The 12,871-nt window shown below is 44.3% G+C and overlaps 2 protein-coding genes across 3 annotated transcripts in view; one reads left to right on the forward strand and one right to left on the reverse strand.

Annotated features, from left to right (window-relative positions):
* The window catches only part of Mfap3l (microfibril associated protein 3 like), a 39,543-nt gene that overhangs the window by 277 nt on the left and 26,395 nt on the right, over positions 1-12,871 (forward strand). Inside the window, exon 1 of one of the 2 annotated variants that reach the window (XM_090354196.1) lies at positions 235-448. The exons of the other annotated variant lie outside the window; for it this stretch is intronic. The gene's annotated coding sequence lies outside the window, so the exon portion shown is untranslated. Of the gene's footprint in view, positions 1-234; positions 449-12,871 lie in introns of those variants that run through there. 2 annotated transcript variants of the gene reach the window in all.
* Positions 25-1,838, reverse strand: LOC150049326 (uncharacterized). The gene is made up of 2 exons (XM_090354199.1): positions 1,465-1,838; positions 25-959 (listed from the first exon to the last, which is right to left on the reverse strand). The coding sequence occupies exon 2, from the start codon at positions 954-956 to the stop codon at positions 450-452; it is 507 nt and encodes a 168-aa protein (XP_090210325.1). The 5' UTR covers positions 957-959; positions 1,465-1,838; the 3' UTR covers positions 25-449.

The raw sequence follows: 12,871 nt of genomic DNA on the forward strand, positions 1-12,871 counted from the left end.
GCAGGGATCGCCCCCCCCCCCCCGGTGGGCTTCGCGCGCTCGCGGAACCAAACCAACCCAGGGTGGGGCGAGGCGGGCACGCCGGGGCGCACTCCGCGGCCGCGCCCGAGCTCGGGGACCGTGGGTCCCACCACGCCCCTCCGCCTCGCGCCCCGCCTCCGCCCGTGGCTGCCGCGAAAACCCGGCGGCTACACCCCGCGCTCCGCGCCGCCCGAGCGCCGCACTGGGCATGCTCGCCACGGGCCGGCCCCGGCGCCCGTAGGTGGGAGCTCCGCACTCGGGGCCGCCCGCGGCGCACCCCGCATCGCTGCCCGGCGCCGGAGGAGGCGGTTGGTCCCGGCGGGGCGCGGCGAGGCGCCTAGTCTGCGGAGCGCGGCGCGGCGGCCACTCGGGGGCCGGCTATGGCGAGGGATGCCCGGCGACCACCGGAGTGGCGCAGCGGTGTCAGGTTAGCGGGGGCACCGGCGAGCCGGGGCGGCGGGGCGCCGATGGGAGGGGGCCCCGCACGCCGGCTCGGCGGCCAGGCGGCTGCGGGAGCTGCGGAACTTCGGGGCGCTCGGGGTTGGCAGAGCCTGCGGCAGAGGCTTCGCGAGGTCCCAGCCCGGAGCTCCCGGGGAGCGCCGGATGCTCGGGATCCGTGCGGGGCCGGGGCCGGTGGGCTGGGGACAGCCGCTTCCCGGACTCCAGCGGTAACCTTCGGAGGACCGGGAGCGCGTGCTTCGCGGCGCCTTCCCGACCTTCTGGTAGGAAGACCGATGGCCTTCGCCGAGCTCCGGAGTTGGTTCGCGTGTCGGTGCCTCAGTTTCCCCGCACAGGGAGGCTGTGGGGGCGGGTGGTGGGTGCGGGCGCCTCCGCCCAACGATGTGCGTGCCGGGAGCCTTCACCTTGCTGGCGGCCCCTGCTCCGGGAGTTTGTCGCATTCGACACCGTAGCAAGTTGATATCGCATTGCTTCATGGCCTGGAATGGGGAAACGTGCTTCGTTGGCTTAAAAAACCAAGTGCATGCAGAAGCGATTTATTTTAAACGTGAGCATTAGCCTCCCTCACGATGAAGTCTTGAGCTTGCGAATTGCAAGATTTATAGAGCAAATTGAAGGAGAGAGAGAGAGAGAGAGAGAGAGAGAGAGAGAGAGAGAACACAAAACCTGATGGCTTGTAAGTCTACTATTTGCTTGCTTGCACTGGAGAAAATTGATTCCGGTTCAATTGTCGTTTTTAAGGACCCTTGCTAGAAGTTTGGGTACAGTAACAATCTTTATTTTGCCTTAGCTTTAAATGAAAAGCTTGGAAACCTAGCATTGCAGAAGCCAATTTTTTTTTCAAGTTTTCTCACTTTTGTTTCTACATGAAACACATTTTCCCTAGTCGCTACTATGCACAACATAGTGAAGTTGTTCAGGATGGAAATGCAAGCTGGGAAGGACTTTAAGGAGAGTAAGTTTGATCAGTGTAGTTCTACTCACATTTATGAATGCTGTAAGTGCAGTCTGTAAGTCATACTGCAATTTCTACTATGGGTTCCTGAAGCCACACGGTTAGAACTCTTGGCTCTAATAAGACTCTCTACTAATGAGAAGTAGTTCTACTGATAACTAAAGCTAAATTCTCAAGCGAATTTCTCCAAGTGCTACTTAGCAGAGTCCATCGTTTCAGTTATTAAGCTCGTTGAAAACTTCTTGATCTTATTCTTAATAGATTTTAGAGATGCATTGATGCTTCATTGGGTTGTGGAAAAGTCTCTGAGGTGAAAATGTTGTGAAAAGTCCTTTCCTGCTTGCTTGCACTCTTTAGATGGCTGGAGCTGTGATCCTGGATGTTTTCTCAAGAGTGTTCTATGCAGAGCTTAACCCTCGCTCCAATTTAATAGCAAGAAAAACTGGAAAGACAGCAAAAAGCAAAAGTTGCAAAAAACAACAACATAAGTACCATTAGACAGACCTTCCATTCTCCCTTTTAGACAAATAGTTCGGTTGTTGATGCTTATTGCTCTCAAATGTATTTCTAAATATATTTACAGGAAAGTTGAGAAGCTTGAGAAACCGCATATATGATGATGCTTTATAAAAGGCGTTAAGTTTAAAATCTACCATGATGTCCTATACACAGGGTGATGTTACACAGCCAGCTAACCGCGCAGCAAGTCTGGGGTCTCTTAGACTTCATGGCCAGGTGGAAGTAGGTAGAGATTCCTCCAAGCCTTGGACTTTTTCAGATCTGTAAGAGGCAACTGGGCCTCAGTTTACTTTTTAGGAATATAGAGTTTAGTATAGATCTGTAGGTTATCTTTCGGATGTAAGAAATTCCAAATATTCTAGATGTTGGGAAAACCAATGAGATGTAAGCTAAAGCCTATTTACACACTTTCCTTGGCTTTACAAAATATTTCTATAGCTTTACCAGGCAACAGGGGTTAGATTGCATTTCTGGTTGCATTTCTGTACTATATGGTATCTTTCTTGAGAAGACATTTATAGCAAATCATTAACTGTTTATTTGTTTATTTATTGCCAGTCCTAGGCAGTGAACTCAGGGCCTGTGAACTGTCCTTGAACTTTATCAAGGTTAATGTTCTACCACTTGAACCACAGCACCACTTCTGGCTTTTTCTGTGTATGCAAGTACCAAGGAATCGAACCCAGGACTTCCTGCAAGCTAGGCAAGCATTCTACGATGAGGCCAACCTCCCGACCTCATTGAGTTTAAAATTACATCTTTCCCCATTTATGTTTTCTTAAATTTACTCAATTGCTTCTTTGGCTAACAATTTTAATACTTTTGGAGGCTTATATTTCACTTAATTTGCAAATCAATGCTTTTAAATGCAAGAACTTCTAGATTCTGAAATAGTAAATAAATACTGTAATTCCATACCCAAATAAATATTGTGGATCCATACCCACAAGAGCCCAGTTAAGTAAGTTTTGCTTTATGCAACTAAAGTTTGAACTCTGACTTGTTAGACAAGCAGATACTATCATGTCTCTAACTTGGCTTCTCACCCACTAGGCGGGATGCAAATTGCCTTTTCCTCCCCAGAAAGGACATTTAAAACTTTAATGATATTTTATAATCCATGGTAAATCACATTAAAGTTGGAAACAGTCTTAAGATGCAGAAGGTTGATTCTTAATTTGCTTGAATACCTCCATGGGACGATTAAAAGACTCAGAGTTGGTTGATTATACAATAATAATCAAGTAAACATAGTTGGTAGGTTATATGCCAAACAGAAATTATATAAATTGATTAGTCTTGCCTCTGGCTGCACCTGAGGTCTTTATGCACTAAAATATCACATGCATTTTTATAGTTAGGTCTCCAAGGCTGCAAAAATCTGTAAGACATTGTGACTCACCATCTAGTTGCAGTGATACACTTGAGGATAAATGAAGTACAGTGCAAGATAAACACTATATACACATAGGTGTGAGGAGACAAGAAGAGGGCGCCCCTGGCGTTATAGAGAGAGGAAAGCCTTGTAAAAGTGTGAATCCCCCTAGAATCATTTTGAAGAATGCCAAGAATGGTTCCCAATCTCCTAAGTAATGATGTGAATCCTCTAGGGCCTAGGCCAAAGAAATACATTATGGCAGGCACAGGAATGTCCCCTAAAGGAGCAGATATGAGTGAAGATGGAGAGATTATTCTGAATCATCCAGGTGATCCAGTCTCAACCCTAGAATGACCATACAAGTGGGAGGGGAGCAGACATTAGTGCAAACATCTATGACCATGAGGACATTTCCTCTGGCGGTTGCTGGCTTTGAAGATGAAAGAGTCACAAAACCAAGAGCACAGGCAGCTTCCAGAAGCTGGCAAAAGCACATCACAACGCCTTGAGTTTAAGCCCATTAAGACCCCTGTTTGAACTCCCAAGCCACAAGCCTGTAAAATAATACATTAGTAAAAATAATAATACATTTATTCTCGAAGTCTGTGGTAATGTTTTACAGGAGCCTTAGAAAGCCAACACAACCATGTACAAATGAAGGGTTGGGATAAGAGCACAATGGACAGGGATGGGCTCGAGAGAATTAAGTGATCCTTTTATTGTGGTCAGTTCTAGGTCCTGCAGTGGGTTTTATCCCATTTTTAGATAAGTGATGGAAAACTAGTTAAAGATTGTTATGCTTTTGTTCAGCTAAGGGTTTTAAACTAGCAATATAAACAAGCTGCTATCAGATTCGTTTTTCTAAAAATGTAATGTATAGCTAGACTCCAGGTTTCCTAGGGAAGTTTTTTTGATAAAGGAAGTCTCGCCAGAGATTGTGAGGGGCCAGCAAGTTAAAATTCAGTCCTCTGGGGCCAGTTGTGTGGCCTAGTGGTAGAGTGCTTGCCTAGCATGCACAAAGACTGGGGTTCGATTCCTAGGTACCACATACATAGAAAAAAGCCGGAAGTGGTGCTGAGGCTCAAGTGGTAGAATTTGAGAAAGTCCAAGGACAGGGCTCAGGCCCTGAGCTCAAGCCCAGGACTGGCAAAAAAAGTAAAATTCAGTCCTCTGAATGAGTCTGACATGGCATTCATTTGTGCATACACAATTAACAATTGGAGAAAACTTTTACTCATAATTTGTCATAGAAGGTCATAAAAATGAAAGCAGGTCAAGACACATTTTAGCTAGAGCTGGCCACAATTTAGGAGGGTTTCACTGAGTATTTGTTTCACAGTGAAATATCAGAGCATAATCCATCATAAACCATGGGTCCATTGCTGTTTCTGCTCATGGTTGTATTTTCAGTGGCCATCTGGCCTCCGGTCTGCATGCCATGCCCATGTGAGTAAGAGTGGGAAAATTCGAATGGAACACATTTAGCTTGAGAATGATGAGATTTCATATGCACCAAGTTTTCACAGTTGGCACTAGTGACTCACAATGTCATAGGCTCGTAGCTGGAGGACTGCCACAATCAATTACCAATGCTTACCACGGGCACTGTGTTTGGCCAGGAATGGTGACAGCTACAACTACCACATCACCTAGCTTCCAGGCTTAACCATAAGAAATCCATTCCTTCTCTCCAAACACATTCAGGTTTTATTTAGTTTTGTTGATGGTCAAAGCCTCCATACCTACCTGGCAAAACTTTACAGTCTGATTGAGTAGCTATCTCTCTGTGCCTGGAAAACCTAACTGAAGAAATCTACAAGAGTGGGTCAGAATTGAGACAGAACTAGATGTCAGGAAAAAGAAATCGGTAAGAGAAAAGCTGATTTCTCAGATAATGTGGCAAGGAAGCCCTAGGCTAGCAATATCTGCTACTGGAAACAGCAGTAGGATTTCATTAAATCTTATCTTAATAAAAATAAATCTGTACACATTTATATTGTAGAGCTTCCATTTGCATAATTTCATGAGATTTTGATCCGAACACACTTATATAATATGTAATAGTTCTTGTTTTCTACTGTGGTATAGCAGCTCAGTATTAATCTGTCATTCAAAAAGAAAAAACAACAACAAGCAACCAGAGAAGAGATTCTTCAAAAAATAATGATATTTATTTGGGATTAACTGAGTTTTGCAATGGGAATACACATGACTTAGTGAACCATTGGGATATACAGAGAAGTTGAGGCAAGGAGAAAGCTTTAGAGGCAAAAATGAAGTAATTGCTAGTCATACTTATTATAAACAACAATGATGTCAGTCTAAGGTTCCACAGACAGCTGCAGGGGAAGCTGTCCTTTGTCCTTCCTGGAAGGTTTGTACTGGTCTCTGCAAGCTTTAGCTCTAACAAAAAAATGTTCTGTGATAGTTATTATCAAGTAGTGTTACGTAAAAATCTTTCCTTCATTAGTTCCCAGCTCAGTTTATTGAGGATTTGTTGCACATGACTCAACATTTATCCTGAGCAGCCTTCACAGATCCTTCCCCTATTTCTGGCTGTCTTGATTTTTTGGATACTGCGTCCTTGGCTATGCCTGTGCTTTTTCTTCCCTTGCTCTTTCTCTGGGGGTCAGTCCTTTGCTTTCCTATGGTTCTTACACTGGGATTTGTGTAGGCCATTGCGTTCTTTCTGGGTGATTAGATTCCCCTTGACTGCATCTGTCAGTCATCTATGCCTCCAAGTCTGCATTGCAAACCTGCCTCTTACAAGGCTATATGCCATTCATTTCATTAATTCATGGATTCAAAGGCTTGGAGATGTGGCCCTTACCTAGCAGGCCTAATGCTCTGGGTTTGGCCCCTAGCACCAAAGGGGGAAAAAAACCCATGGATTAATTCAACCAATGTCAAAAGAGATCTGATAACTGATTGGGGAAAGAGACATGCAAAAAGAGAATTCAGGAAAAAATATGACATAATGGGTAAAGTTAGTAAGAAGGGAATGTTCTGAGCCCTGGAGGCTCTGAGCCAGCTAAGTAAGAGTTTGGCCAGTGTGTGAGGGAGGGAAAGCGACACGGATAGGCACAGAGCCCTTGTGGGAGCCTCTGGGAGTCAGCAAGGGTATAAGGACACAAACAAGGGTGGAGGAGACTCACAGATAACATTCAAGGAGAGGCTGGGAGTCAGGATGTAAAAGGCCATGAGTGCACATTAAAGACCTTGGTTTTACAAATGAAAGATGTGAAGTGGGTTTAAAATCAGATATTGTGCTGCCAGTGTTAGCAACAATACTGCTTGAAGACTGGTAAGACTAGAGGCAGGCCTGAGAGAAACTAGTAGGGTGGTGCCAGTTAGAGATTATGATCGCCAGATTAAAACCAGAGTGGTTTTAGGGTTGAGAATCCAATGGCTGATAGGTATCCTGAGCAGGGAATGAAAGGTGCTTTAAACCACTCCCCTATAATTAATTGGATTATCTGTGTCAGGTACTGGAGAAATGCAGCAACATGCCTGTCTTGAGGGACTGTGGGCTTGGAGCAGCTTTTACAGGCTCTCCTACCCAGGCCAAACCTTGCAGCCGCAGAGAAACCCATTTCCAGGGCATGTGCTATAATCCCCAGGGATTAACATGGACCGGCCTACAGCTATCACTAGGGCCACATTCAAGGGGCAACCTTGCCATTCACGGACACAGATTTTACAAAGAAGGCAAAGAAGAACAGAATTCATTTCCTGATTGTTTCCAAGCCTTGGAGGCTTCCAGATGCTGAGAAGACCAAAAGAAAATTGGTGTGGATTTGCCCTAATTCTAGATGGAGGGGCCAATTTATCTGGAGGCTAGGCTGCAATGACTTTGTAACAGTGGGAATGAGGAAAGCTCCCCAAACAGATACTTAAGTGTAATCGTGGGCTTTTCCTGCCATTGAGGACCTGAGTTTGCTGATGATAGGAAGAACATAAGGAAAGGGTTGGTTCTTGTAGAAATAAATGGGTTGGAATAAAATGCTCCACACACAGGGGTCCACCCAGTTCAGACAGAATTGGGCTAATTCAGATCCTTTTCTGGGGTTCGTTAATGCATACACCACCTTTAGACATGATGTGTATCTTTTCCCAGACCGATATCTACTTAAAGCTAATGACAGCCCTATATGTATGGCTATGGAGACCAGATAATGTTGTAAAGAAGGTAGATGTACTATGGTAAAGGTACAAACCCGTTTTTTCCTGATTGATTTCTCTGTTTGGCCGTTAGCCAACAGCCAGGACTTCCCTGTAGCCTAGAATAACTGTGATTAGCTTAAACTGCTAGTGACCATTGTGATTCCTTATTTGACAGCAGCCATGATTGCCAGTTTTGTGCACTTTTGCTTTCCCTTGAAATGCAGGCCCTTAGGTACACTGTCCTGCTACAGGCTTTTCTGCTCTTGCCTCCTCCCTGCCTGTCTTTCTGCCATTTCTGTTTCTTCTGGCAATTCCAACTTGGGAGGGAAGCTCTGTTTTCTTCAGGATTTGAACAACATACATGACAAGGTTTCTGAATCCAGTTCAGTTTTTCTCCAGTTCAGTACTACACTTTCACCAAGAAAATATTGGGGCTCAACTTTTCTCCCTAAACATCTGTTCTCAAGACCCATAGGACTAAAGGATTTTTGCTTTTGTCTTGTCATTGCAGGTGGTCTCCTCTCTGCCTCCATTTTATGGCACCTTAGGTGTTAGGTTTTGCATTGTAGGTAATGAATCATCTAAACCCTCTTTTATCCCTTCTAAGAAGCCCTAGAGGCCTTCTGATTAAATAGTTTATAAATGAGTGCCCTAACAATGCCTCCCAGAGTAGCACATGTAGCAGATGCCATTCTTAAGACTCACAAAAATATCCTGTAACACAGGTTTTCATTAAGTGTCATGCTGTCTTTATTTCTACATTTTACGAAGTCACTACTCCTACTATGAAACTATTCCATCTCCTTTCCATCACCTTCTGGTCTTTGCCAACTTTCCACATCCACAGTGATTGAATTCTTACTAAAAGTACTCCAGTGCTATCCAAAGAATTTCTATGGCATTAACCTAGTTCACTTCTTGTTTTATTATTTTGTCATCACTGAGTTGACAAGCCCCAGTAGGATAAAGTTCTTGAACTTTTTTTGCTCCTCATCTTGATTGGTGCTGAGCTTATATGAGTGTATCATTATCACCTTAAGAGCAGCTGGCTGCCTAGATGAAAAATTATTGTGAACACCTGGAACATGTGCCCGGCATAGCAAAACACATTGTTGTTTTTTGTGCCCATCCTGTGGCTTGAACTTGGGGACTAGCACACTTGCTTGGCTTCTTCCACTCAAGTGTGGACATTCTGAACCTTCCCTTGAGCTACACCTCCACTTCTGGCTTTTTGGTGGTTAATTGGAGATAAGTCTCAGATTTGCCTGACCTGGCTGGTTCAAACTGTGATCTTCAGATCTCAGCCTTCTGAGAAGCTAGAATTACAGGCATGAGCCACTACTAGCTCCTGACTGATATACACAGTTGTAAAACAATAATGACTTGTTATTTTAGACAGGTTTGCATTTAGGCAGTTTGCCCAAGCTGTGCTGTGCACTCTCTAACCACTAGGTACAGTTCCCTGGACTAGAGTCAGAAGATGTGGGCACCTCAAGGGCCTTCCGTGTGTGGACTGGCATCCGGGTTCTGTTGCTTCCCTAGTCGTGTGGGCAGAATGGCCCAGGCCTGCCTGAATCTCAGAGCATAGCGAGGCTCCTAGGGAATAATGTGTGACCACGAGCATGTTTTATAAACCGTAAATGTTGGGCGATTATAAAGAAATTATTGTTTTGCTCTTAATAATGAAGTCACATGGAGCTGGAATCATAGGATCTCTTCAAATTTGTTTTTCATCGAGATCCAGCTTTCAGTGAAGTCCTTAAAGTCACTTCATGTGTGGAATGTTGGTTATGCAATTCCACTTTGTGATAATGGGCTGGTAAAGAGAGAAGGAGGAAAAGCTATTTAATGACCCTCTCCAGTTATTGAGTGAGGGTTTTTATTTTTTCAAACAGTTGAAATCTTACTCTGAAGAAAAAAGAAACTTTAGTTGATCCATTTCCTAGGCTGTGAATCTAAATAGCTTTAACCAAACATATAGAGGCAAAACGAGTGAGGGGAAGCATGGGTAGGCAGATGGAAGAGATGTGGGGAGGGAAGGAAAAGGAGGAGAAAGGAAGGCAAGGGAGGGCTTCTCCTCAATTTCATAGCCCTCCCTCTTTTTCTAGGTTACCATGAGCATCTGCCCTCTAGGTCACCTTCCTAGCACTGCACCAGCGCTAAGCGTCACTATAAGGCAAGGATGCATTTCTGAAGTCTGACTTAAAAATTCTTGACTTACATTTTTTTCAAGTCACTTTTGTGGTAAAGAACCAATGTTTCCCTAGGAGATGGGTCAAATGTGTGGGCAAGGCAGGGTAGGTGTAGACCACCAGTCAGTTGACAATAAGTCTAAAGGGCATAAGATAGGTTATATTCACAGTGCTTGCTGTGAGTGAAGCATGTGTCTAGACAGTGGGGTTGGGCAGTAAGCAGCAGCAGCAGCAGTGTGAGAAGCCTGGTAGGATCTCCAGTCTTAATGAGGCAGGGCCCAGCACATAATTATGTAGAAGCTGATGCACACAAGACAAGGGAGCAGGGGGATGAATGTAGAGGGTGACCAGAGAGAGCCCTGGTGAGCAGGCAGACACTAGGCAGGTACCTGGGCGTCAGGAAGAACGTGTTAGAGCCTTCCAAGCATTGCAGAACTGGAACAGGCAAAGAGAATAAGAAGTACAAAGGGTTTTTTGGTTTTTTTTTTGTAAGCCTAGAACATTCCAGGATTAGCAGCTAGGAGGGAGGGAAAGGTAGCGAAGATGAAATGTAAACTGAGTCAGTTAGAGGAAAGGCCTTCTCTAATTGTATTCTAGTCGAAGATACAACTAGAATGCAATAAAAAATGCAATTTTAATATTTAAGGTTTTGGATTTTTTTCATTGTCTTTGAGGCCTTCCCCAAATCCAGATTGTTACTAATCATTGAAATATAATAAAGGTAATGAATGTCTGGTATTAGGCAAAGTCAACAAATATTTACAGGCCATTTACATTGCATTATGATAGAATTTTATTAATGAAAAGAATAATTTTGCCTTGAGCAGATAAAGAATATGTGAGTGGATACTATTCAGCTGGAAAAACAAAAGAATGAAATCCTTTTCATTTGCATCAAGATAGATGATCCTGGAGCATGTAAAGTTAATATATGCTAATTAAAAAAATTTAAATTATCTCCCCAAATTGCAAGAGCAGACACAGAGCCTCCCTGTAGCACATTACCAAGTGAAATGAAGATTTCTAGGCCCAAAATGTTACACCTTGATGAGAGCCCAGTGGTGCAGCAAAGTGATTCCTGGTCTAGAGGAAGGCCTGGACCAGGCTACAGGCAAGGTCACCCGCCGTAGTCCAGGTAACAAGGTGAAAGTGGTGAGGCCCTGTCTTTCCTCTGAACTGCCCTGAGGCTTTGGGGCTGGAGCTAAGGAGGATTATTCCCTAGGTAGTCCCCACCAGTCCTGGCTGTATATAAGTGAATCTTGGGGGATTTGGGGCTGACTGGAAGCTGATCCCCATCCGTAGTGGAAGAAGAAGTGAAGGATCAGTGAAGGGAAAGTCCTCAGTCTTGGAGCTCTAAGTCCATTTTTTTCATGTGTGCCAGATGCTGGATTCCCCGCGGAGAACGAGTAAACCGCATGGTACCCAAGTGGCTTCTGGGGGCATCCTCCAGGGACCACAGTCCTTGCCTGACTGGTTATGACTACACTGGGATTTTTATCTGTACAGGAATAACTCCCTTGTTCTTTCCAGTTTTCACCCTCACTATTGCTTCCTTTCCCAAGCCCAGGCCACACATGCTTCTTGTGCTCCATAGATGGTGGATTTGGGAAGGACCTAGAGATGGAAGGGTCTGGGGCTCTGAGCCATCTGCAGATTCCCAGGGCTCCTCCATCACTTGTGAAATGCAAGGAAGGGAGTCCATAACCACAGTCCATGTTCTGAGTCTTAATCCCAAATTTCAGAACTGACTTTCTCCTCATACCTTACTCTAGAATTTATACTCCTGATCTTGGCCCCAGCGACCACCCTGTTTCTTATCCCAGAAACAGAATCCCATCCCTTTGCTATAGTGTAATATCAGTTCCCTGGTCCCAGGGAGACCCTTGAGCATGTTCTTAGTACCAGCAGTGGCTTGGGAGGCAGAGCATGTTCTTATCAGAAGTTCCTCTGTGTCTTCATTGGCTACCACTCATCCTTCAGGCTCATAACAAGTTCCACTGTCTTATCACAGTCCTTCCCTCCTCCCTTCTACCCCCAAGCCTTTCCAAGATGGGCTGGAAAACTGCCCTTCTAGCTCCAGACCACTGAGTTAATTATATTTGGCCAATTGGGAAGCTGTCTGTACACAGACTCATTCTGTAGCAAGGCCTTGAGAGTTTACAAAGTATCTGTAATCAGCAGGAAAACATGTTCACAGTTGCATCGGGCTCTGCATCTTATTTTAGCATGCTGGGTCTTGTCTAGACTACATGCTCTGCAACCTGCCTCTGTCCAGACAAGAGTGCTGGGCACCTGGACTTGTGGAGACAGGTGGATAGGATTTAACATGAGGATAAAACACCTTCATGACCCCTGGGAGCCCCTGAACATTGTTCCAAGCACCCAGACTTTCAGATATCCATCAGCTCCTGCCAGTTGCCACTGAGTATAAATAGGATCTTATATACTACAAAGATCAAGGGCTTTTTGGAAAATGAGTTTAAGATTCAATTACAAACAAGAATTTAAAGTTTAACCACAGCAACTCAGAGAGACAGAAAGTAAAGATCTCAGATGTCTCCGTCTATAGAAAGCAAGGTCAAGCAAGACCTATGCCTCATACCAGCAGGAAATAGCCAAACACTGACTTTGACTCCCCAGTCCCAACACCATTTCAGGATCCTCAGTTCTTGACGGGAGAACAGTTAACCACAAGCCATAAGGAAGTGTAAGGGGAATTTAAAATGGAGAGTTCTTCAAGGCCTCTAGTCCTTAAAAAGGGAAAAATGTTAGAGAGCAGATAACTATCCTTTCTTGAGATCAAAATAGCCTAGCAAAACTAGAGGATATCATAAGATTTTTTTTAGTACCCCACCCAAGTCAAGACTCATATAAGGTTTCAATCCTGCCAAAAGAGAGTCAACTAATAGGTACTGGGTAAAAAAATCTTTAATTTATCCAAGCCAAGTAAACAGTGTACTAGAGGATAAATATAATCCATCCAACCACTCTTAACCTCAGAACAGTGACTTTGTGCTGTGAGCTGGTCCTAGGGAGAGATGTAGCTCAAACCCCTTATATTTCAATGAAAACTTGTGCCAGTGTTTCAATAAATGTCATTTCCACCCTAGAGATGATACACTTTCAATCTTGTGAATATGTATTCTTATCCTAAGAAACTTGCCTATGTCTTTGATAACTAAA

The sequence above is a fragment of the Megascapheus bottae genome, chromosome 20 (genome assembly GCF_031878675.1).
Source record: "Megascapheus bottae isolate mThoBot1 chromosome 20, mThoBot2.hap1, whole genome shotgun sequence".
Taxonomy (NCBI): Eukaryota; Metazoa; Chordata; class Mammalia; order Rodentia; family Geomyidae; genus Megascapheus; species Megascapheus bottae.

What these genes read in the sequence shown, in the direction of transcription:
- LOC150049326 (XM_090354199.1), bottom strand. Translation starts at nt 956, where the DNA reads ATGAAGCAATGCGATATCAACTTGCTACGGTGTCGAATGCGACAAACT.